Source organism: Phasianus colchicus, chromosome 13, assembly GCF_987193195.1.
Source record: "Phasianus colchicus chromosome 13, bPhaCol1.hap1.1, whole genome shotgun sequence".
Classification (NCBI taxonomy): domain Eukaryota; kingdom Metazoa; phylum Chordata; class Aves; order Galliformes; family Phasianidae; genus Phasianus; species Phasianus colchicus.
Genome location: NC_143448.1, coordinates 15,315,948 through 15,339,798, shown reverse-complemented (window position 1 = coordinate 15,339,798; position 23,851 = coordinate 15,315,948). Strand labels below are relative to the sequence as shown.

At 39.8% G+C, this 23,851-nt stretch overlaps 1 protein-coding gene across 25 annotated transcripts in view; it reads left to right on the top strand.

Annotated features, from left to right (window-relative positions):
* Positions 1–23,851, top strand: part of LOC116243858 (uncharacterized) — a 654,784-nt gene that overhangs the window by 373,811 nt on the left and 257,122 nt on the right. For all 25 annotated transcript variants that reach the window (XR_016470628.1, XR_016470627.1, XR_016470625.1 and 22 more), the window contains one exon: positions 11,105–11,230. Coding sequence is in view for 3 of the 25 variants with exons in the window: in XM_090149389.1 (XP_090005515.1) it covers positions 11,197–11,230 (34 nt within the window). In the remaining 22 variants the exon portion in view is untranslated. The remainder of the gene's footprint in view (positions 1–11,104; positions 11,231–23,851) is intronic.

The following is a 23,851-nucleotide window of genomic DNA, read 5'->3' as shown; positions in this document are numbered from 1 at the left end:
GTTCAGAAGGGAAGCTTATACTAACAAGTGTGTTGAAGAAATCCTGATCACCTGGAGCCTAAATTAGTATTTGTCCATTTATTTAAGGTTTTGCTTGTGGATCAGGACAATGATTGTATCAATAGCAATTGATTTGCCATTAATATCTATAACAGCTGCTAAACCACTGTGAACTTGTAGATGGGATAACTGGTATAAACCTGGCCAAGTGCCATTTGACTTCAACAGGCCTTTAGGAGCTGTCACCAGGAGGTGGATGGGAGCACAGGAGCGTTCTGCAGGTGCTGCTGCTGCTGCATCTGTATGACATGCAGAGCCCTTAAAATGGAAGGCAAGTAATAATTTTGTCATGAGTTGCAATGAAAACAAAATCATCGAAAATTTTGTGATTATAGAAAATTATCTGGAAAAAAACCCCCACACTGGCACCATTTTGACTGGATCAATCATAATGACTTTGGGAAGTATAAGTGTGTCCTCTGCTTTTTCACTCTGGTTTTTACTAAGTGAAGAATTGTTCCTTTCTGAACAGTGCAACTTCTTGAAACTATCCAAACTTCAGCACTTCAAGTTTCTTTGCGTTTCATTGGCAAGAAATAAAAGAAAAAAATCAGTTCCTCTGTAGTTTCATCTTATCACCCAGATATTGAATATTTCAGTATTAGGTGATACTGGTACTTTAATCTGTGTTTTTAGTAAACAACATTGTACACATTATGTAGAATACTTGCCATTACCATGCTTTCACTTACTAATACAGTTGATAGTTATGATTATAGTAGAGAATATCTTAATCAACAAATGATGCTAATTCACTTTTAATGAAATGTAGATGTCAACACAGTGCATACAAACACACATATATACACAACGAAGTTTCTAGGTCAGAAAAATGTGTTTACCATAACTGACTGGTAAAGGAGAGAAAAATCATCCTCATGTGGAAATGAAAAATCAGAGGGAAAAAAAACCAAAACCGAATCTCTCCTTTGCATTTAACTTCAGGACTGAAGTTTGTCTTGGGTAGGAGCAAGATTTCATTGCCTCTCAAAATGTTCCCTGCTGGCAATAGATAGCCTCATGGTCAAGTTTCACAAAGGAAGTCCCATTGACACCAATGGAACTATGATTCAGCCCAGTGTCTGTTGGCCCGGGGGACACAGTGCAGCTCTTCTGCAGATGTGATTATCTCTGACCCATTCAAATGACAATAAGTGAGAACTTTCTCAAGGCTCCAAATATTTCCATCTGGTAGAGGAAGGATGCTCTTGAAGCAGGTGTCTTCTGGCCTTTTCAACTCTCGGTGGCCAGTCTCCAACTGGCTAAATGGTGGGACTATTCACATAGTAAGGGGAAGCTTCCCTGCATGCACACTTCCTTTTATAACTAATACCCATGCCACAAACAACCTGTCTGAGATATTGCAGCGTGTTTCAGTTTCAACTCTTCATCTAGAGACATAGTTTCACAGAGGTATTTGCTGCCTATTTCATCTTAAACAGCACGGAAGAGCTGGCTATCGTTTCTACTAAACTGAAATCAGTAGTCCCAGAGCAGTGTCTTCTGTTTGTTTTTTTTTCCTAACCTGAAAAAACCATTATGCCATAGCTTTACTTCTTTGTTTTTGCTCTTTCATTTATTTTTTTCCCAACAGCGACAAGCTGTAAGCACAGGTGGCTGCTGTGGTTCTTTATTTCTGCTGATAGCTATTGACCTGCCAACTAGTCATTCCCTTGGTAATAGTAAACAGGTTCCTAATGGTTAAACTTCCTTCCATTTAAATTCTGTAGTCCAAAAATAATCTAGTATTTTATTAGCCAGGGAACATATTATTAAACACATACATCATTCTTACCAGAGTGTACCTCTGTAAACCTAAGTAGTTTTAAGTCAATATTTTAGGTTTTGTTGGTTTTTTTTTCTTTAATTTTTCTTTTTTTTTTTTAGGATAGGACTCCAAACAATGGAAATTAAAAAGTGAATTGAGTGATTGGTATATAAGTCAAAGTCCTGGGAGCTAGAAACTATACACGATTTTGACAGTGTGTTTAAAACTATATGAGAAAGAGTATCTGATGAGTAGCAGACTCCTTGCTGGCTCTGATAGACTCAGAAATCAATAGTTGATTTCTGGGAGTTTATTTCTCTGGATTATCTCGGTTTACATGAGATATGACACCTAGATTTTTTTTTTTTTTTTTTTTTTGCTATTTATATTACTTGTTTAAATAGTAAAAATCCATTACACTTTCTCAGCAATTAAAAGAAAGGGCATCAGCTGGATGACCCCTTGAGTTTCTTGATAGGAAACTATCAGAGTTTTCATGTGTTAATGTGATCTGGGAAAGACCCCTCCTTGTGTAGCCAAACCATATGGAATTTATATCTCTGTCGGTATATGGGAAAGCGACGTTATTTACTCCAGGATATGGAAATGCTCTCATTGACTTTCTGAATCGTTGTGAATGAGTGTTAGCGCTGGCAGAGCTGACAGGCCGACAGCACAGGCTGGGCCAGCGCACGAGCCAGCAGGCTCTGGTCAAACTCTTGCACACACTGCTCTGCCAAAGGACTTCAGGCTTCACCTCCAACACCCTTGTTTTTCCATTACTAAGACTTTCCTAAGCATGCAGAGCCAAAGAGGCACATTTGCACATGCCTGCATGCCAGCAGGCACGCTGTGTCTCTGCAACCAGGAAGCACGCCTGGTATATAACAATGGACAGAGCTCTTCACCTTTGTTTTTCATCTAATTTAATCTGAGCCACCTTACCTAATATCACTTAGGTGACCTAATTCATTATTTAAGTGAACTGTAGCTGGCCAGTGTATCCAAATTTCCTTTTCCCATAATAATGGGAAACGACAGCTTTACTTTTCCTCTTGTTGCCTCAACTGGATGTGTCACAGGGATGATCCTGTCCTGTTGTGCTCTTTTAGAGATGTTGGTGAGATCAGTCTCGGTGGCCCCACTACACCTCACTGCATGGCTTCAGATCACTAAGTTATTGGTTGTGAGAACTTTTCCCATCAATGTTGCTGCTGCTTCTCTTCAGTGAAACTCATTCCCTTTGGTTTTCAAAACACGTTCCTGCCATGCTTTGGAGGAGCTGTGTTTTTCTATTTTTAGAAATTTTAACTAAAAAAAAAATTATAGCAAAATGGGGTTTTCTGGGTTGTTCATCTCTTGAAACAACTTGAGGTCACAAATGGCTTATCGCTCGTTTATCAGTAGAGAAGGCGGCTCAAGGGGAAACTATCTCACCTTTCAAACCCATGTAGAACTCAGAAAGTGTATTTCTCATTTTTTAGTATAAAATCAAACTTTTCAGATCACACAGTATCTTATTTTGAATAATGAAAACCAACTTCAGAGTGTAGAGAAATGGAGAAGAGCGGAGCCAGAGGAGGGACTCTTTCAGAAGCAGTGTCCTTGCAAGGTGTTCCAGCAGTGGGGTGCTCCTCCTGGAGCCATCCATCAGGTAGCTCTGTTTTCCACTGCTTTTCTTGCAGGGTCCCTCACTGCTGACTTGGGGAAGGCAAACACAGTGTTGAATTGCATCACTTCCTTACAACTGCTGGGAATTGGTGAGCCATGGGGCACCCAGCACTGCTCATTAGCCTGCCCTTATGTCTTAGCAGCAGCCTGGCCAGACCTCTGCTCCTTGTGTCTTTGCTGTGCCCCAGACACCACAGGCACAAATTATTTTTGAGAAGTCTGTGCTGAAGTTTGATTTCATAAATCCCTCTGATAAGTGCAACAAAAGAACAGGAAAGATCCCTTTAGTGGCTGAGCCATCTTCAATGAACAGAATGTTTTACAATTAACAGTCCACTTTACATGCATGGCTTTACAGAGAGCAGAGTGAAAAAATACTTTTAAAGCATTCAGATAAACCTTTGTTTTAAAGGGTTACAGAAATGTTGTTATGGCCACTGACCACCAGCAATGATCATAAGGCCATACTGCTCTAGGTCACTCACAAAATGGTTGCCAATATTTTCTGTGCAAACTCCCTATTGATTGCATAAATACAGTACAGTACCCATGAGGTAGTGTTGACCTGTCACATAGTAAAGATGTGGCAAGCCCCATAATTCATTACCAGTTGGAAATAGAACATCATTGGAGAGATAAGGATAACAATGACTTTCCATCCAATGATAAATTACTAGCAGCTGCATTATTTTCCCTCACTTATATATGGCTCTCTTTATTGAATTTAGCTTGAGATAAATAAATGATCTGCCAGGAGCCTGGTTAATATTACTTCTCTGGGACCCATTTCAGGCCCAACTAGGCTTTTGCTGATAATATCTTTAAGCTTTTCAGTAGGGAGAGACATAACATTTGTTTCTGACAAGAACCCTATGTCGCCTTATCTGTTTCATTTGAGAGGCCGTCGACCTCAGCTTCTTTAGTTAAAATGAGAGCTTTACTGTAGAGGCTAAGTTCTTGAACTTGACTCTCTTCTTACAATGGGATTATATGTCCCGGTTATAAATTTGAAGCCACACATGATATACAGTTATTCTTAGCATTTCCTGTTGATCTCAGGGTGGTATTGATTGCCCTGCTTTTGAATCTTTTTTCTATTGGTTTGTAGATTCCATCTTTTTTGTATTATTATTTTTCACCGCACGATAATCTGTGAGCTTGTCAATGCACACTTAGATTTAACTTCATGCATTTGTTCCATTTGAAAAAGACAGCATTTTTTCACCATCTCTCCCTCTCCTTCCTCCTTAGGAAGAAGCCAGCTTAACAAACACAGATCCACTTGGTTAAAAAATAAAAAGACTGGTGTAAGAACAAAAGATTAACTCTTTCTGTGAGTCAGCATGCCCAGGAAAGATCCTGAATGCCTGAGATTTTTTAATTACCATTAATAATTGATGTACTGTTTCAGTGGTTCTGGCCTTCAGAGATCCTATTGGAAAATGAGGCAGAGATGGGACGGAGCAGAGCTATGAGGCAGCAGGCATCATCAGCCTGTGCTGTTGTGTTACAATGGCTGTTTGGATACGTTGAATGTAGTATTTTTGTAGTTCTGGGAAGCCCCATCGTCAGGTTGTAGATTAAAATCAGACAGTGCCATTTTTTCATGCAGTGTGAATTAGAGAAAATTAAACTGGACCACTTCTGATAAATCCTCTCATAAATAAACTAGCTGGTAGTGTTAAATAGGAGTCCAGCCACAGTTTGAATCCCATCTCAGAGAACAAAGAACACGTTCTGTCTGTTTTAACACTCTATCATCATTACTGTTATTTATACTATAGCAATGCCTGAAGGCTCCAGCTGAGTTTGGAGCCCCCATCTGCTATAAGCATAATGAGCCTTGTGCAGAGAGCTTGCAGGGGGAGCAGACAAGATAAAAAGAGGAAGGGAAAGCACTGTGATACCTTCCTTCACCTTCTGCTTTCCAGCTGGGAAACTGAGGCACAGAGAAGGAAAATAGTTTGCTCAAGGCAAAATCTTTGGCAAAGTTGGCAACTCCCAAGTGATCTTGTGGGTTTTTGCCTTGATTTAAATCCATTTTCTGCAGATTTTTTTTCTGGAGGGTCACCTGTCTCTTTTATGCTTTCCAACCGAGCAAAAGTTAGAAGATAAAATAGGAATATGATGATAAATCTGTTTTATCTGATGTTGGAAGAATTTGTTGTTAGCAGAAAAGGCACACCCTAAATAGCATCCTGCATAGATTTGTGTAAGAGAAGATCTAATCTCTGTATGTATTCATTTTAATTTGAAAAATATCATCTTGAATGTAAATAAGGAAAATATGCCTTTTTATATAACAGGAATAGTTTTGGCATGGACTGATCATTTCCCATGTCAAATCAGAGATATTGCACAATACTCCTAAAAGACAGAGAGATTAATATTTATTAACTCAGAGCAGTGGAGCACTCACGTGACCCACTGTCAGCCACAACCATTTCCTGTTTTCTAGAGGGACTGACAACATCTTCTCACCACTAATTATTAGCTAAACTCTTCAGAAATTAATTTCACATACAATCACAAACACAGCCAGCAGGAAAAAAAAAAAAAAAGGGGGAGGGATGGCAGATATCAAATGTATTATGTGAATGATAATACATTTTCCATTTCTGCCGTGCTGCCATTCTTATGTTTCCCTGAGTACCCTGTAAGTATCAGGATGGTATTCACACATGCACACAAAGCCCAATTAAAGAGGCTTCATGCAGAGCTTCGCACACTGACTGGATGAACTCCTGTGCCCTTATGTGTGCACCACGTGCAAGGGAACAGGGACTGCAGCAAGATGCTTGTGTTGCACCTTCAGCCAGCTGGGACAGCATTTCCAGGGGCGTCTGAGTCCAATTCCAGCAGCTTTGTCATCAAATTACTTTATTTCCCCACATTCCTGTTTGAGCTTGGAGGTGTGTTTGCTTCTTGGTAAAGCCATCAGGCATCTCTCAGCTCCTCTGCAACTGTGTCACTGCAGTGAGTAAATGAGCCTGTTTTGTGAGCCCAGAAACCAAAATGCTTAAGTGACTTGGCCAACTCAGCTGGGACTGAAACCCTTTTGGACTTAAAAGAACATCCTTCCTTGCTAAGTACAGACTGCTCGTTATGTTCCCTGTAGACCTGGCAGTGACTGTGGCCTTCATCTGCCGTCCTGTACTTGGTTCACTCATCCTGGAGGAGGCCTGACCCAAAAACCTTTCCACAGAGATGGTTGTACTGCACGAACCATGTCAGTTAGAAAAAGTGGTTTCTTCATCTACTTTGAGGCTACCAGAGAAAATTACCTTCAGCATACTGCTGAGAGGTTTTACAGCACTGCTGTCAGTACATGTATGACAAGGATTTTTGCAAACCTTGGCAAAGGATTTGTAGCTTCTATATCTACTTGTAAATGTGCCCTGGTTCGCTTGGACCACAAACAACTTGGTTTTGATACTTAGCCTCCCCTCTTGTCCGCCCATATACAGAAGCACTGAAGTAACATCCTTGCTAGCTGTCTGGCACAAGCTGTGTCTGATGTGGCTTACAATTGGCAGAACATATCTGTATTTTTTTGCTGAATTTTTTTTTGTTGTTGTTTTGTTTTGTTATTTCAAGTCCCTGGTCTTGGAGAAGAAGATCTCTAAATAGTTTAGCTCTTTCATTAGCCAACGGCACCACTCCATGCTATGCATCAACAAGGCTGGAGAACAAGGCTGTCTTTAAGTGAAGAAGCCCTGCCTTTTCCTCCCTGCATTAATACAAGTTAAACACGACTTCTTGTTTCTGTCATTCATCCTATTAAGCAAAGTCCAGACTGCCAAGTGAAACCTCGTTTGCCAATTTCCAGGGATGGCAAGCATATATATCTGAATCATAAACCCTGAAGGAAGGGCCTTATCTGATGTGGTACACCAGGCCTAATGGGGCTGGTCTATGCAGCTGCATCACCTTGGGTAAGAACTTCATCAGAGCCTCTTATAAATAGCATGCCTGATGTTACATGCATTGTGCCGAAGGACACAGGTGTTTATATTTACAGACCTAGTACTTAACTCCTTTAAGTGATCCTTTGGTGGTAGGATCTAATTGAGCAATACTCTAAACTTGTTTAATTCAGTTTGAAATTCCAGCTCTGCAGGAGGATTTTGGATCAAATGCAGTTTGACTAGTTATCGTCAGCCTTCCCTGTAGGATGGGGATGCATTGTGTTGATGATCTAAGAGCAAGAGTGCAAGTGAAGAAAGGCTGTCTTCACTTGTAGCCATTACTGCTGAACATGTTGTTCTGATGTTTTACCCACAAAGCCCTAAGTGTCCTTATAAATGTAAAATTTCCTTCTTTTTCCTTGAGCAGATGGAAGACTTAGATGGAAATGAATAAAAACATAATTTGCCAGAGCCCTCAATTAATCATAATCAAGTTTGTGCATGTTATGCTCTACAAGGGTAGCAACAATGAAACACAGGGAGAAAAGGATGCTTTCCTCAGGCAATTCTGAAGACATAAAAGCAATAAAGGAGCATACTTCAAAATAATGTGGAGATATATGACTGCACTAAATAAAAATGCTTCTTTAACGTACTGTAAAAATAAAGATGTTTAGTTAGATTTATCATTCTTGTTATAAATGCAAATTCATCCTCTGGACTGCACCATTGGCTCTGAAATCACCCAAGGGATGGTTAAGGCCCACTATTTTCTGTAATTACTCTAACGGTGTTTAATTTGTTAAAGAGCTAACTAGATTGTTCATTCTTTTTACTCCAAGGTAGTGTATGGTACACCTTGTTCCTGCATATACAGACGTTTTACTTAAGTGCTACAGTTGGGCCATTTTTTATTTGATATAGTGAGAACTTGGACTTGTACAAAGCCTTTGACATGGTTCTGTACCACATTCTTATCTATGAATTGGAGAAATATGGATTTGAAGGCTGGACTATCCATTGTGTAAAGAGTTGGTTGGATGGTTGTAGCCAGAGGGTTGTGGTCAGTGGCTCTATGTCCAAGTGGAGGCCAGTGACAAGTGTCTATCAGGGTTCCATCTTGTGGATTGGTGTTTAACATCTTTGTCAATGACCTTAACAGTGGGATTGGGTATACCTTCAGCAGGTTTGTTGATGACACCAACCTGAGTGGTACTGTTGACATAAAGGGTGGTGAGGTACTGGAACAGTTGGAACATCCCTGGGGATGTTCAGAACAAGATTGGATGGGGACCTTGAGGTCCCTTCCAACCTAAGACCTTCTATATCTCTAATATGTGTCTAAGAATGGTTTGCTCATTAATTTGCATGAATTGCCTTCAAACCTGTGAAAATGCATTTTTAAATTAGCTTTGCATAGAGCAATATGTGTTAGCTGAATGCAGCCCCACTCCCCAGGTTCTCCCCTGGTTGACTTTGGAACGTTCAAAACCAGTGACATTCATTTCTGCAGCCTCATTCAACCATTGCAACGAGCAAATGAAACAATTGTTTTATTTGTAAGAGGAGATTATCCCTTGAAGGCAGATAGAAGGATACTGCCTACAGAACCCTATTTGCAGGCACAAAGAGCGCTTAGTCAATTTTTGGCAGTAATACTGAGCCTATTAGTTTTGGATATGAGTTCGCTGATGTTCAGTGCTGTAGATTTCCAGTTAGTTCATGAAGAGCCTTTAAAATTACACACAGAGCTTCATTAATCGCCTCAGAAAAGAAGCAACAAATATCAGGCCCTCAAAGTGTCTGTGCACAGAATGGCCATTGATTTCAGTGAATATTCCTCAGTGGAAGACTGGTCCTACCTCCTGGGAAGGCAATTACAGCTTTCCCGTTAGTTACAGCAATATGAGAGCTTTTGCAGGATCAGGTCCTATTAGCTGCTGTCTTTCTGTCTGTCTGTCTATCTATCTGCATTATCTAAATATGTGTTTTATATACATAAACCGTAACTCAATTTGTTAAAAGTGTACATCAAAATGGAGACCATCACAAGATAGCAAAGATGGGATCTTAAAAAAGAACAAAACCTAAACATAGCTTTGGTGTCCTGAAGTTGGTGGGTATTTTTTGGTCCTTTCTCCTTCTATCAGAGGACTGTTTGAATATTTGTTCTACACCAAACTATCCATAAGAGAATTTCCTGTGCCTTCCTTGCAAACTGCACAACCCCATGTGATCCCTGATCACAACAAATTGATTTATTTAAATAAAAGTAATGATCTTCTTTCCTTTAGCCAAGCCCAAAGGCAAAATCCCATGTAACCCTGATCAGCAAATTGATACACTTATCTTCTTTTGCCCTCCTTTCTCAAACCCAAACAATACCACCCTGATCCCCAAGTAATAAGAAAATGATTTATGCAAACAAAAATAATTATCTTTCTTTGCTCTCCCCCCTCTAACTGTATAATCTCGGCAGCTCCTTGTTTAACAAATCGATTTATTTAAATTAAACAAATGGTGATCTTCTTCTGACCTCTGTGGAGCACCTCGGTGGGAGACTCCTATCATCATCACCACTTTGCCCATACAGTTAGAGGGACATGTTTTGAAATACAGCAGCATTCCTAAGTAACCTTGATACTTTGTGGGATGCTTCATCAAAGTTCACAGAAGCTCTGCTCCTATGCCATGAAAATAGGTCGTGTCTCATCTGAAAAATAATAAATGTAAACGGGATGTACCTTCCTCTGTATTATTTTAGGGCAAGGAAAGTTATTCATCCAGTTCCATAAGAGGAACTTGACAGAGGGTGACTCTATGCAGTGTGTCTGCATACATCTCTCCCACTTAGCTACCCATAAGTGCCTGTCCAGACAGAGCTTTTAAACCTCTGGCAAACTCAGTGCTCAAATACGTGCAATGCTACCTCACCTAAAACTCTGAAAGAGCCATCTAGTGCCAGCCAGATGGTGACAAACATCAGCAGCAGCTGACAGATGAGATCATAAACTCAAAGGACTTCATCCATTAGGTTTTAAGGATCTGTCAAACCACAAGTTGTATTGTAAGGAAGCACAACTTTTCTAGGGAGAAAGAGAGGCAGAGTCTTGCTTTAGAACTGTTAACTCAATCTTTTTGGGAAAAAACACCCAGTGTGTCCACATTTGGAAAACATTCTATGGAAGGTGCATAAGTACACAAACACATATATATGTTTATGCATTTGTGTACTTTTACTGTGATAGTTTTATTTAAGATTGTATTTTCTGTGCTGTCCAACCAGTATCTCTGTTTTGTGTAGCTGCTACTTAAATAGCCATTTTGGCATTACACAGAATTACATAATCACATGTGCTATAAGCAGAAGTGCAAATAGTCCCGCTTAGCACCTAATCATGTGATATCTGTTGTGAAATGCTGGTGAAAGAGCCAATAGATATGACTGTTACTTTGCTATTAGCTCTGATTCTTCAGAGGCAGTCCGGCCTGCAGCTGGAATTTAGCATATATGGAAGAGGGATTAAGTGATAGTGAGAGCCTGAGTGTATTGTATACAGAAACATTCTTCCCTCAACCAGTTTCTGTGGTGTATATACTCTGACTAGGACACTGCTGTTAACCAGTCTTCCAGATTTTGTAATATTCTGGGGTTTTTTTGCAGTTCATTCACACTAAGTGTCTGCTTTGGTTTCAGACTCACTTGTGTCCTCTGCCAGAAGACAGTGACATGACACAAATGGTAGCACAAAGCTCTTACTGCTCCATTCAAGGAGTGATTCTCCGTGGATGGACTGTGACTCCCCAAAGGTTGCAGAGAGAGGTAAGAATGATCATACAGCATCAGAAGTGTTTCATTCCAAAGCCAGAAGGTTTTCACTCCCTCGAATCCTTCACCTTCAAGGTGTGACACTCTTTGTGATCCTCTAAAAATGTATGGGAGAACCAATAAGAATGATTAATGCTATTGTGTAATCATTTCCTTTTTTTTTTTTTTTACCCTCCCCAGTAATTTTTAAGTAAGTTTTATAATGTTGGACATTGAATTGGGAATCACTGTGTGAAAAGCTTGGTCATGTCCATTTACATGTGAACTCTTCATAGGGAATTCAACTGAATAGGAAGAACCCTGCAAAAACTGAACAAGAATTTGCAAAGCAGGATTACAGGCACTTCTGAAGCTTTTCAAATCTCACACTTATCTCCTTCTAGTTTGAATATAATTTTTTGTTCTCCTGAAAGTCAAATAATTGAGGGTTTTGCTTCTGATCCTTTGAATATATGGTCTCAAAATATCCTTGTGTATCTGCTTCAAAAAATTCAATTTCATAGAGCTTTAGGCTCTGATCCTCATCATGCATTACCTTTACCCCTGACTTACAGGAATAGAATTGATATGAAACTTAGACTATGGTGCTATGCAAAAATGTTACCATGCAAAAAAAAAATATTAAAATTCTGAAAGATTGTGGCAGCCTTTTAAAAAATTTGGCTCTCTCTGTTGTCTTGCCAGAGAGGTAAGTATTTCTCCTGCAGATGGGTTGGAATTCGTGGGACATGGAATAATGTCAATGGTAATGGTAAGAGGATTAAACTGCAGTTCTGCTGTTATTGAACGGTTTGCAGAGACCATATTAAACAGCCACATCAGTCCTGCAGGTCAGCCCTGCAGTTCCACTAAGCAAACACAGATGCAGAGTTCCCTTTCATGGTCATCATTTCATGCCTTTGACATCCCTAGACTGTCGGGACTCGGTGATGTATTTACAGCCTGAACCTTAAAGATTCCTTTTTTTTTGAATCCTTAGTGGGTACCAACAATTAAATCAGTAGTAACGAGAAAAAGCGGGGACACTTGGATGGACTTCAGTGCAATACAAACAAATAAGGGAAAAATTAAGCTGCTAGAACATTCCCTGATGGGGAAATTTGGGGACTTTCTCAGTTGCTGACAAAAGTTCTCTTTCAGAATCTAGTTGGTTTTAAATCTCTTTTTCTTCTGGGCTGATATCTGCATTTTGCCAAAGCTGATCCTGAAGTTGCAATGGTTGAATTTCACAAGGCTAGGGCAGTTCAGCTCATGTCAGCACTGCCAGGCCTTTGTGCTTGTTCAAAGCTTGTGTGAGTCCACTGGGACTGCAAATAGGCAAGAAGAAATTGAGGGAGCAGTCTATCTTACAATATTCCCTTCCTTTTCCATTTCAACAGAAACTTTGGCAGTTCTTTAACATTTTCCTTATTTTTTTTGTTTGTCTCAAACCAGGAGTCAGAAATGAACCAAATAAATAAAGCAATTATGTGATGTGTGTATATATATATATTTATAAACACAAATGTTTGTGTAGGAAGGACAGAACAGGACAGATTTTTGTTTTGTCTGAATGGTTTTACGTGGCTTAGTCCTGCAGTTCTCAAGCAATGATAGAAATACAGCTAAGCTGAGTGTCAGGGTAGTCCTACAGAATGTAAAAGTTATTGACAGAGTTCTTATAGAAAGGAGAAAATAAATCAGCTGGTGAATTACAGAGCCTTTGGTCAATAATTGTTTAATATGACACAAATTTTAAGTGAAATTTACAGCATACAAGCACTCCACAGGTAGCCACTTCTTCCTATGAGATGAAATAAACATGCAACCAGAGAGTATAGCAGTGAATTACATTCAACCTCAGAAATGCTTTAGTATATCTTCAAGAGCTGCTGCCTGCTTCAGTGATGGATTATAACTTAGCATGGGATCCCACAGGCATGGCAAGGTATTTATGTAGTCTTCTGATTGCTGAGACACTTGGAACAAATGTATAGCTGGTGCTAACAGAAATCAGAGTATTACTATCTCCCACTTTATTTCATTTATTTGTATTTAGCAAGTGCTGGAATGCAGCAAGCCACCAACCACAACTGCAGCTGGAATATGGTTTCCAGAGCTTATTTACAGTAGCTCTTATTCACAATGGGTAGTGGTATATCACTCTATATGTAGTTCCATTGATGTCAGGGGGTCCATTAGCAGAAAGAGGTGCCATTCTGTGTAGCTGAGTATCTATCAGTTTGGTCCCCTGTTTGAAAAGCTGTGTACTGTTCTGTTTGTAAATGTTTGGACAGTTTGAAAAAAGCCCTATGCCTGATCCTCACCAAAAGGCTAATAACACTGCAAAATGTTGATGAGGTTGGTAGGGTGCAGGTTTTGCAATATTTCATCGCTTTGCAGGAAACAATTCTACATGCTCTTTATTTAGTATTGGACAGATCTGTTTTCCACGTGCTATTTTCAGCTCCGTACTTAAACTGATCCAAAATTCAAAGAGAAAAGAAAAAGCTGAGATTCACTTCAGCAGCAAACAATGTCAGGTGATGTTGATTTAAAGAAAACATTAATCAATCCAGATTTGCCTGGAACTGGGCCCAGGTTCACTCAACAGGTTGGTGAACCTTAGCAAATCTTTCAGTGAATCTGTTCTGTGTTTTGACTTTGTAACATGATCTGAAATCATCTGAGTTTCATGAGGTTTTGTTGTGCACATTTTGGAACACTGGTGGGGGGGGTGAATCTAGGGAAACACAGAGATGCTTCATTTTGCATGATGTGACAAGGTAAACTGTATTTCACTCTTCCTGACACTCCTTGATACCAAGTTGAAGAACAGTGTTGATGCTGTCAGCTTAGTATTAAAAGAGGAGACTATCACTATCTGTCAGTATTCCTGTGTCTACAGTGGTCTTAGATTCAGAGCCAAAATAAAGTCTTCAAATTGTACTCTAAATGACAGTATAGTTAATTGTGTACCGTTATTGTTTCCCCTTGTTTGGGGTAAATGCCAGAATTTTTCCTGTGTAGATAGATTCTGGAGCTGTGAGGAAGGTGTTAGGTCTCTTGATGTAAGCTGGTTTGAAGAAGTTATGTGGTGCTAGAAAAGATTAGGATTTTATTGTGAGCCTGTGGATAAACAACTTATGCTTTAACTCTGTTCTGCTTTCATCTGAATTCATAAATAGGTGTACCTGGCCTCCACAGCTGAGTATGAAATATTTAAGGTCCATCTACACCCATCAGGTCAAATATATGATAAGGTGACATTTTCTATTAATTTTATTTCTAGTCTGAGCTAGACCCCAGAGCAATAGAGATGTGAGACGCTCAACACAAGAAACAAAACCTGGCTCTTCAGTGCATGCCAATTTTTTCATTCTGATTTAGAGTGAGCATCAGAATCATTTTGCTGGAGCTGGGATTTTAGAGAGAAAGGCTGATAGGAGGAGCTATGAACTTTTTGGCACTGATTTGTTGCCTCGTACTTGAGATAAATCTGTAGGTCAGTATTGTGAGAGATGGCCTGGAGAAAGGAGGAGGACAGTGCATGGAGGGTGGGTCAGTGAGTGTTGCCTACTGTCCTAGCATGTATACAAGGTCATACTGGCTAATTTAATGGTCTTTTCTGACCTGAGAAATCTCTTCAGAGGAAAAAATCAAAGTCTGCAAAGGTAATAATTAAGAAAAAATGTAACAGGCCACAGTGTCCTTCAATGCCCCCGTGGTTCTTCCCCTCCTAACACATCACACGGGCAGCGCTTCAGCCACAAATTGACTTGTTCTGTCAGTCAACTCAGAAGTACAGCAGGAAGGAAAAACAGTTTGCCAATAATATTCAAGCTGAAGCTGACATCTTTATTTTCCTCTAAAAGAGTTGTGCTTGCACCCGCTTGTACCACTGCATTTTTCCACTAAGGTTGTCTCACTTATTTAACTTGACACACAGAGCACCCCTCAGAGGTCTTTGAGATTCAAACCAGCATTGGAAGTGACAGCCCAGATAACGTGAGTAATCAAGTTGGACCTTGTGGGACTGCACTGACTACTTTTTAATTGATAATTCCAAGTTTCTATAATAAATTTATTTCTTAATTATATTCACCGTGTCATACATGGTAGCTAATGATTACCGCTAGTTTAAGTTTGCAGCCTAGAAGACGTGTTCCCCTCCCCCAGTATTTAATCACAATTTTCCTTCCAAATTAAGATTTTCTGACAAAGAAAACAGACCAAAGCTGCACATTAAATCCAATTCCTCCCAAATAAATGAAGGTAAATTGTAGGTACTAAATTAGATAAGTGATTTTAATTAGCTAATCATTTCATGAAGATCATAAAGCATTTAAATAACACTGAAGTTATGTATATTTAAGCAGTTTTATGGAGAATTAAAGTCTTAAGTGGTAAATTTAAAACATAAATACAAAAGTCAATGGTGGAATGTTAATTGCTTTTCCTGAGTTTCTCACATGGCCTGAGATGTTACAAGAGGAATCAAGAATTACAGTCATAGTAATAATGTGGCCAATCCAAAGCTTATTAAAGTCCTTGGATTCTTTCCATGAAGTTTAGCAGCCATTGCCCCAAAACAAAAGATGCCTTTACATGTCTGACTTACAGCACTGTTAAAGTTTCTTTTGTATTATAATTGTGTATGTGATGTCAATATTCTTAAATAGCCATACATTTCTAGTGTAAGCTTCCTTTTAGAAGCCCAGAAATTTTAGTTGACTTGAAGAACTTACCTGATACTCTGAAAAATACATCTTGGCAGTAGCAGCCATTTACACCATCAGATCAGTTCACATCAGAAGAAAAACTTACATACTAGCAGAAGCTGATGTGTTCGGTCAACAAAGCTGAGCAACAGACCAGGTTATTATTAGTATGAATTCTCACGTGCCTGTCCTTACCTCAGTGAAGCTTTACGTTGGTTTTGATTCAAATAATTAAAATTGAAACTTAACTTTATAGTTTAGTTGCTCATAATGTTGGAAACTAATAGGTTAAAATCAGGAAAGTAAGGCTGAAAAATCATGATATATGTCTTTGTATAAATTCCTCATTGCAAAACACTTGGAAATGGGTTTTATATCCCATTGGATGAAGGAGTGCAGGAAGGGAACCTCAGCAGAAGGTTTCCTTGCTTCCCTGCAAGTATTTCATCTTCCAGGAGAAAAGAAAGAATCATAGAATCATATGGAATGGCCTGGGTTGAAAAGGACCTCAGAGTTCACTAGTTTCAATCCTACATGTCCACATCTCCCCCTCCTGCCTTCATGCAAACTTCTGCTCCACACAGATGTAGGAATTCCCTTACAGGCAACTGCTCCACCAGCAGTCAAAAAGACGAGGTATTGCTGTAATCTGTGTCTTCCTGTGATTGAACTTCTGTTACTGCTACGTGCAAGGAACAGGCATGCCAAGGGCCCAGTACCCAGTTTAGAACATGAGCTGTCTTCCAGTGGTGAACTGGGGCTGTTCCAGCACTTGAAGGCTGGGGACAAGATTGCTGGGCAGGTCAGTGAGGCTGTGCTGGTCAGAAACTACCCTGCAGTGCTGCAGAAAGGCTACGTGAGAGGAGAAGCCAGAATAAACCTTGTCAGTTCATCAAAGCACCCAACATCCCCATTACACACCATCCAGTGCATGTGGTCTAGGACTATTCCGTGCCTCTGTTTCTTCAGCTGTTGAATGAGGATGTTATTATGCTCTTGTCTTGGATGCTGAGAGGGTTAATTAATTATGTTTATGAAACCCTTTGAGATTCTCAGATGAAAGGTGTCTTTAGAATTGTTAGGTGTTATTATAAGAAAAAAGAATGATTTTATTGCTTCATGTTAATGGTTAACATCTGCACCACAAAACCTGCTTGATCACATAAAGATTCTACTAAGCATTTAATCCTAATTTGCAGGCTGATGCATATTCATTTTATTTAGAAGATTAATTTAGTCATCAAAGGTTAATCTGCCTCGGGTTTGTAATTAGGCAGAGCAGTGACTTTGCGTCTCTGGGCTCACCCAGGCTGGGCTTTCTGAGCAGGCAGGGCTGTGACTGGCACCACTTTTCATTCCTAGCAAGCACTCAGAGAAGGCTTAATTTTTGGACAGTCAATGGTGAGTGCTTGGAGAGAGCTCCGAGCAGTTCTGAGATTGGAAATTAAAAGAGAAGTACGGGCAGAGGAACAGCCCACTTTGTGAACTTCTGAATGCTGGTTTAATTCATCCCCTGGTACGTTTACTCCAATAAATGTCAGGGGACTAAGCAAGGTTTTTGTAAAGATAGTTAACAGATCTCACACTGCTTTGCTCTATGAGTCCTTCCTCTCTTTCAGGGTTGCTGATTAGCAGCATGCAGGAGGTTGGAGATGAAAGATCGTGGGGTTTTCCATTTGAAATCTCAGGCTTTAACTTTTAGCTGATGTTAGGAGGCATTGTTAGAGGTTATACAACACGACATGTAACTGCTTGTCCCTCAGACAATTAAGTCTTTTGTGCTCAAGGTTGACTTCTTTAATGAAAAGTCACTTAAGAAAATGTGGTCCTTGTGGAGAATAAAAACAGTGTTTCCTTCGCAGGTACACCAGAAGGCATCTTTAATTACTGTTTATAAAGCTGGCTGTTACTTAAGTTGGGAGAATTATTAGTGGCACCACGGTGTCTTTTGAAGTAAGGAGGAATGGTTGCTTCTTTGTCATGTCCTCACCTTCCCTCTGTTGCAGAGCAGAGTGATATAAGAGGGTGTGCACCGTGCTCTGCCCTGCCATGGAGATGTCATGAGATAGAGAGGTCCTGCTGTGAGCACAGGCTGGGTGCTGGGGGCCATGACAGCACTGCTCATCCTTGCTGCGCTGACAGGGCTGTGGCAATGGGTCCCTGTTCAACCTAGGGGTCTGGCTCACTGTGGGCAGGATGCAGGAGTTTCAGTCTGGTAGGCAGGAGTGGGAAAGTGCAGGTGAAAACTTTGCAAATTGAAAATTTGTCTTAGAAACGGAGTGTTCTACCCAATGTCAAGTCCATACGTGCTGGAAAATAATAAAGTATATATAAATGAAAATTGTAATACTAGAATTTAGGAAGTTGGCCAAACTGTTTACATTTCAGCACAGCTTGGCTTTGGTTGGGTTTGGAATCCAAATTCCACGAGGTTGCTGCCTGTTTCTCTAGCACAGTTCTCACATCACTACTATGATTTGCCAGTTTTCCCCTCCTCTGTATGGTACAGAGCCTCAGGAGCATCCAAGAAGAGATTTTGGAGACCATAAACAGTTCTTAATTGAGAACAGCCCCAAATCAAGTTGCGTGCCAACCTGACTATCAAAATATAAATTAAACTCTTTTATTACAGCATTGTATTTTAATTATTATGAGAACAAGTTGCCTAACATGATAAAGCTTTTAACATAGCAGTTATTTTCTTGAGAGCTGATAGGTTGATTTTGAGTGGATGGTTACAGCTATGGCTTCTTTCCTGGTTTCTGATGATCTCAGATTGCTTGAGCTGCTTCATCTCATGCCTGTTATCAAATGCAGATTTCCTATTCTCAGTTCAAAATGCTGGAGAGGTTTTCTTGGAGCTCTAAGGACATAAAAACTGTTTTGGATTGATGATTCGCAAAGGTAGGACCTGCTGCTGGCTGACCTTTACTTGTCACGTTGCTCTTTACAATGAAGGTAGCCAGCCATGCAGTGAGAATGCAGGATTGCCACGCAGTACCATAACTGGTGAAAAAAAGAGACAGGAATACAAGCCATTCTAAGCAGATACTGAAAAACAATGTTAGTCACTGTTATATAGTTCAAGCCTGTCCCTTCTAGCCAAGAATCTGGAAGTGGAATTAAACACACATTTCCAAAGATTTCAGATTGCTTCTGCTAACTGTCTTAGCCATCTCATCAACCTGAGCCTGCAGTGTCTTCACTTGCATCTTCATCTTGAGCTGATCTGTATGAACGGTGGGTAGGTATCTCTAAAATGTGGATCTCGAGCTTCATCTGTCATCCCTGCTTCTAGATCACTGACTTCAGTGAGATTCCAGAGGAGCAAGATTGGCCGCAAGAGGATGTGAACTGTCAAGGAGACAAACCTTGTCCTCATCCATTTGAGTTGTTTGTGGTAAAGGATACCCCAAATATTTGGAAAGTTATGTAATTTGAGAGGCAATGCAGGATTATTTTTTTTTTTTCTCCCTACCTTTCAATTTTCTTTATTTAATAAGGGAAAAACTTGCTATAGGCCCAGTGTGCTTATGACAGGGAAAAAAAAATCTGCCAGAATCTCTGTTATTACTCAGGCCTGTATGTGTTCTTGTTGTTCTTGTATTTTTAATAACAAAAGGTGACAACTCTTAAGAAAATTATGTGTTTGCAGAATAATGCCCTCTTCCCTGCACCTTGCAAACTCAGACTCAGCACACTGGATAGAAGTTCAGGAGGGTGTAAATTAGTAAAGTTAATGCAGTAGTGCTCATAGCAGTGAATACAGAAGGACTGAACCTGTTGGGCATTGCAGCACATAAAGGCAGCCAAACTGATTGCTGGCGTCAACAGGCAACAAAGATCTTGCCCCTTCCTATTTTGACTGCAGGGAGCTGCAGTGAGTCAGGCTTGGGTGGAAGGGGAGATCATCCACCCAGATTGCCAGCTCAAGCTTGCCACTGCTTTATCTTGTGGTGTTAGGCAACGTGTTCTGCTTCTGGAAGACCTCAGGGTTAAAATCTTAAAGCAAAAAATGCAGAACATCACAATTATATATTTATGGCCAACTGCTACCTATTGAAGTCATGTATACTCGGATGGTATACATGCCCTGATAGACTCTCACACCTGTACATTAGCTGAGGTGTTTTACTCTTGATTCCTTAAAAAGTACAGACAGCACTTGTGAGCAGTGCCGAGGATGGGAATATTGTTGCTGCAGTCACTGGAGCCATTCATACATGTGCATACAATGGCAAGTTCCCAGTGTGTATCTAATTGTACATATTTTTGTACCATTCATTGAATTCGCATAGTACTGTCCAGAAAAGTCAACATTTTAAGGCTTTTAGAGCATTCTTAGTGTTCATCCTTTGTGCTTGACAGCTGTGAGGCAGATTCTTGTTGACCTGGATCATCTGGGCTGTAGGTCCCTGGCAGCAGTATTGCTCTCTGAGGTGAGTTCCAAGACTGCTTGCTGGTATCTTCAAACGATGAGAAACCAGCACCTCCTTTGGCTGGCAAGGTTTTTGTGCAACTGAGTGCTTCTATTTTCCAACAGAAAGATCTGTGTCTTCTGCCTTTGCCCTTGCCTAAGGGTGAATTGTCTTTATTACAGCTACCCTGTGGGCACAGGAAGTGATATTATATAAGAAATCATTTTGCAACCCTATTTCTACTAATCATTGCCACTCCTACCATAATAAGAGACAGATGCAATATACACGATTCATGTTTCCATTATTTTTCTGCATGTGTTTTCCATTTAATTACAGTATATGAATTTCAGCTCTCATTTTTTCCTTTCTCACATTCAAAGTTGAATTTGATATCTGTGATTTATAGATAGGCCTGTGAGAAATTGTTTGAAGCACTTTACACTCTTCAATCTGAGTCTCTGCAAATCTCTTAAGTGCTCTGAATATTTTCCAGTTTCGTTTGTAATGCAATAGTATCTGGGATGCTGTTGTAGTAGGATCTGCACAAGAAAGAAGAGAAGCTTGAGCATGTAAAGAACTTTGCTTAACAACAGTAACAATGCCAAAATAAAAAAAAATCATAACCGTTTTCAGAGAACTCTTTTCACCATTCTATCTCAAAACAAATCACAAAGGAGGAACAGAGGTGAGCTGTTATGAGATGGCCTGGGTACTGCCAACAGAGGAGTGAAATCTCCAGTCCTGAAACAGGAACTAGGTTTTTCTACTCAATGGGGAGCATGCCTCAAAATAATTTATGTTTAAATAGCTTGTGGTGTGCTACTTGTTGGATTCTTTCTTTACCAACTGTATCACCATGTTTGAATTGAGCATGTTATAAAACTTGAGAAAGTAAATTTCAGGTGAAGTTTGACATGGAAGAGGCCAGCTAAAGCAGAGAATTGTAATAGTTTCTTTACTAAAGGCTTGCGTGTACAGTATTTTAAATTGAATTGTTGGAAATCTTACTTCTTCCTCCTCCTCTCCTTTCAAGACAGAAAAATCCAGAGTAAGAGTCCACCACCGGTTTGGTGGACAGGTTTTGAATTTATACTGGCATCTTGAAGGCAGAATTGTCCCTTGTGAGTGTAGCAGTACCACTGTAGCTCTCCCCAGGTAACTCAACCCTTACATTTTTTGAGTGCAGTGTCTGATTGTAATGATTTCTGCAGATCCATACACTGCATAAAGGACACATTCTTTAAAGCTGTGTGAATGCTCACTTAGGTTACACAACTGTCCACAAAGGTTGTGAAGGCTTGATATACTCTATTGAGTAAATAACCGTAAATAAAACAGGCTATTAAAAATCTTTAAATATGCATTATGCCATTAAACTACACTGTTTGGAAGGAGCTGTAGTGTTTGGGAAAAATTGTACATGTTTTTAACAACTGTCCAAATACATATTGGCACATATTTCAAGATGTACACAGACCTTTCTCTGTGGTAACTCTTGGGCCACAAAAGCTTTGTTCAGCATTCTTTGAGTGTAGTATTTTTAATGGTTTAATCACCACAAGGAGACAGGAGGCAGCTAATCATAGGGAGAAATGCTGATTTCAGGGAGCAAGAACATGGCAGTGTCTTTGAATCTAATGATTAGGACTTGTAAAGTTACTTGCAACTTACTACACCCACAACCTTTTGTAGCAAATGGCAAAATATGGTAAGAGATGTAAGAAGTCTGCGATTTGTGGACAGAAATTTCTAGATCATATAGGCTTTTAATACCTGGTTGTTCAAGCAGGTAAATAAACACACTTATTTTTGCTGACTACTTGCATAAGTCAGTTCTGACTGGAATTTATTTGCACTAAAACTATTATCACTGTCTTTTTTATTTTTATTTTTTGTTACCTGTGTGTCATCTATAATCTGTAGGTATTTTGAGTTTCTGGGTTGCCTTGATTCTGAATATTGAAAGTATTCTGTGTCCAGGAGTACCAGAATCTGTGGTCTTCTTCTGGCTTCAGTTTTTAATATGGATATAGTTTGTTACTTGAAAGACAAAATTTCTTCGAATAAGAAACTTCAGAGCAGAGACCTTGCTTTCCTACTGGCTTGTGATGTTATCCTTGTTAGTAAGTATTAATGTTCAAACATGATCAGGCTGGTGAAATATCTCTTTGGCTGCAGAGGAGATCTGGCAGGGCCTCCCTCTGCCTGCTTTTGCATCATTTTGTAGATCCCATTTACACCAGCCAGTTTACCTCTGAGTGGGGTGAACGTTTATGTATGGGGTCATGTGCTTCTCCCACTGCTGCTGGGGCAAATGAGACATCATCCCAGACTGAAATCTCACCTGCACTTCACAATAATGCCCTACAAAGACATCTTTTAGTTGTAAAGCGCTGGAACCTAGTTCTCTGAATCTGTGTCAGCTGAAAGGTTGCTCTGAATTTCACCAGCTCGTTTTATGGCATACTAGAGAGCTTCTGTGTTAAGAAGACTTGTCTTAAGCAATCCTCTTAGTGTTCCTGTGAGAGAAGGTTATATTTTAAATACAGTAAATCAGTCTGTCATCTGTCTCTCATGGGCAACTTGATCAGGCCCCATGGGGCAAAGTTAATAGAGTCTTGCAATATCTAAGATGCTCCTTTACAAGCAGCACCATTCACTTTTGGGTTGTGCTACCCATTTGCTAATTCCTGTCTCCTTGCAAAACTTCTCTGGCACTCTGATTTCTGTTTGACTTGTTAGGAGTGAACACAGCCCTGCATTTTTGGACAGTTGTCAATTTAACCAATTAAAAGAACGTCTTTGGATAGTTATCAGGAGCTGGAGCTGAAAACATGTTTGCAATTGCTGATGACATAGCTGTTTCTATTTGCTGCTCTCTCTTTTAATTCCAGAAAGTGATATTTTTTTTGGCAGTAGATATGAGAAAATATGTCACTGTATATAATTACAAAATGCTGTTCATTTCTGTCTTGTAACTGTGGGGGGTTAGTTGGTACAATACATTTGGTTCATTCTTGGCTCACTCAGCTGCATGACATACACTTAAGTATATTATTAATTATCATGTTAATATTCATTACCATGTTAATATCCATGGTATTGCATAATTCTACATACCTCTAAAATGATGTTCAAGTGCATATGCAAGCACGAAAAACACTGGGTGATCTCCCAGGAGTTTCTATTAAGCCTTAACTAAAATCACATTGCATACCTTTTCTAGGAGACCTGTTTGTTCGTGGGTTTTTTTAAAGGCTTTAACCCCACCATGGTTCTTGCTATGAAACAAGATTCCTCCCTGTGAACGGGCTTTGCACAGAGCTGCTTCAAATGGTCCTTGTGCTTTCAGCCAGATTCTAAATACAACTCTGCAGCACTCGCTTGACTTTAATTTCCTAGATTGCATCTGCCACCTCATCAGAGCAATTGGACTGTTGAGCACTGAAGAAACTGTATAATATTTCTGGTGGCTTGTATTTTTCACTTGATGT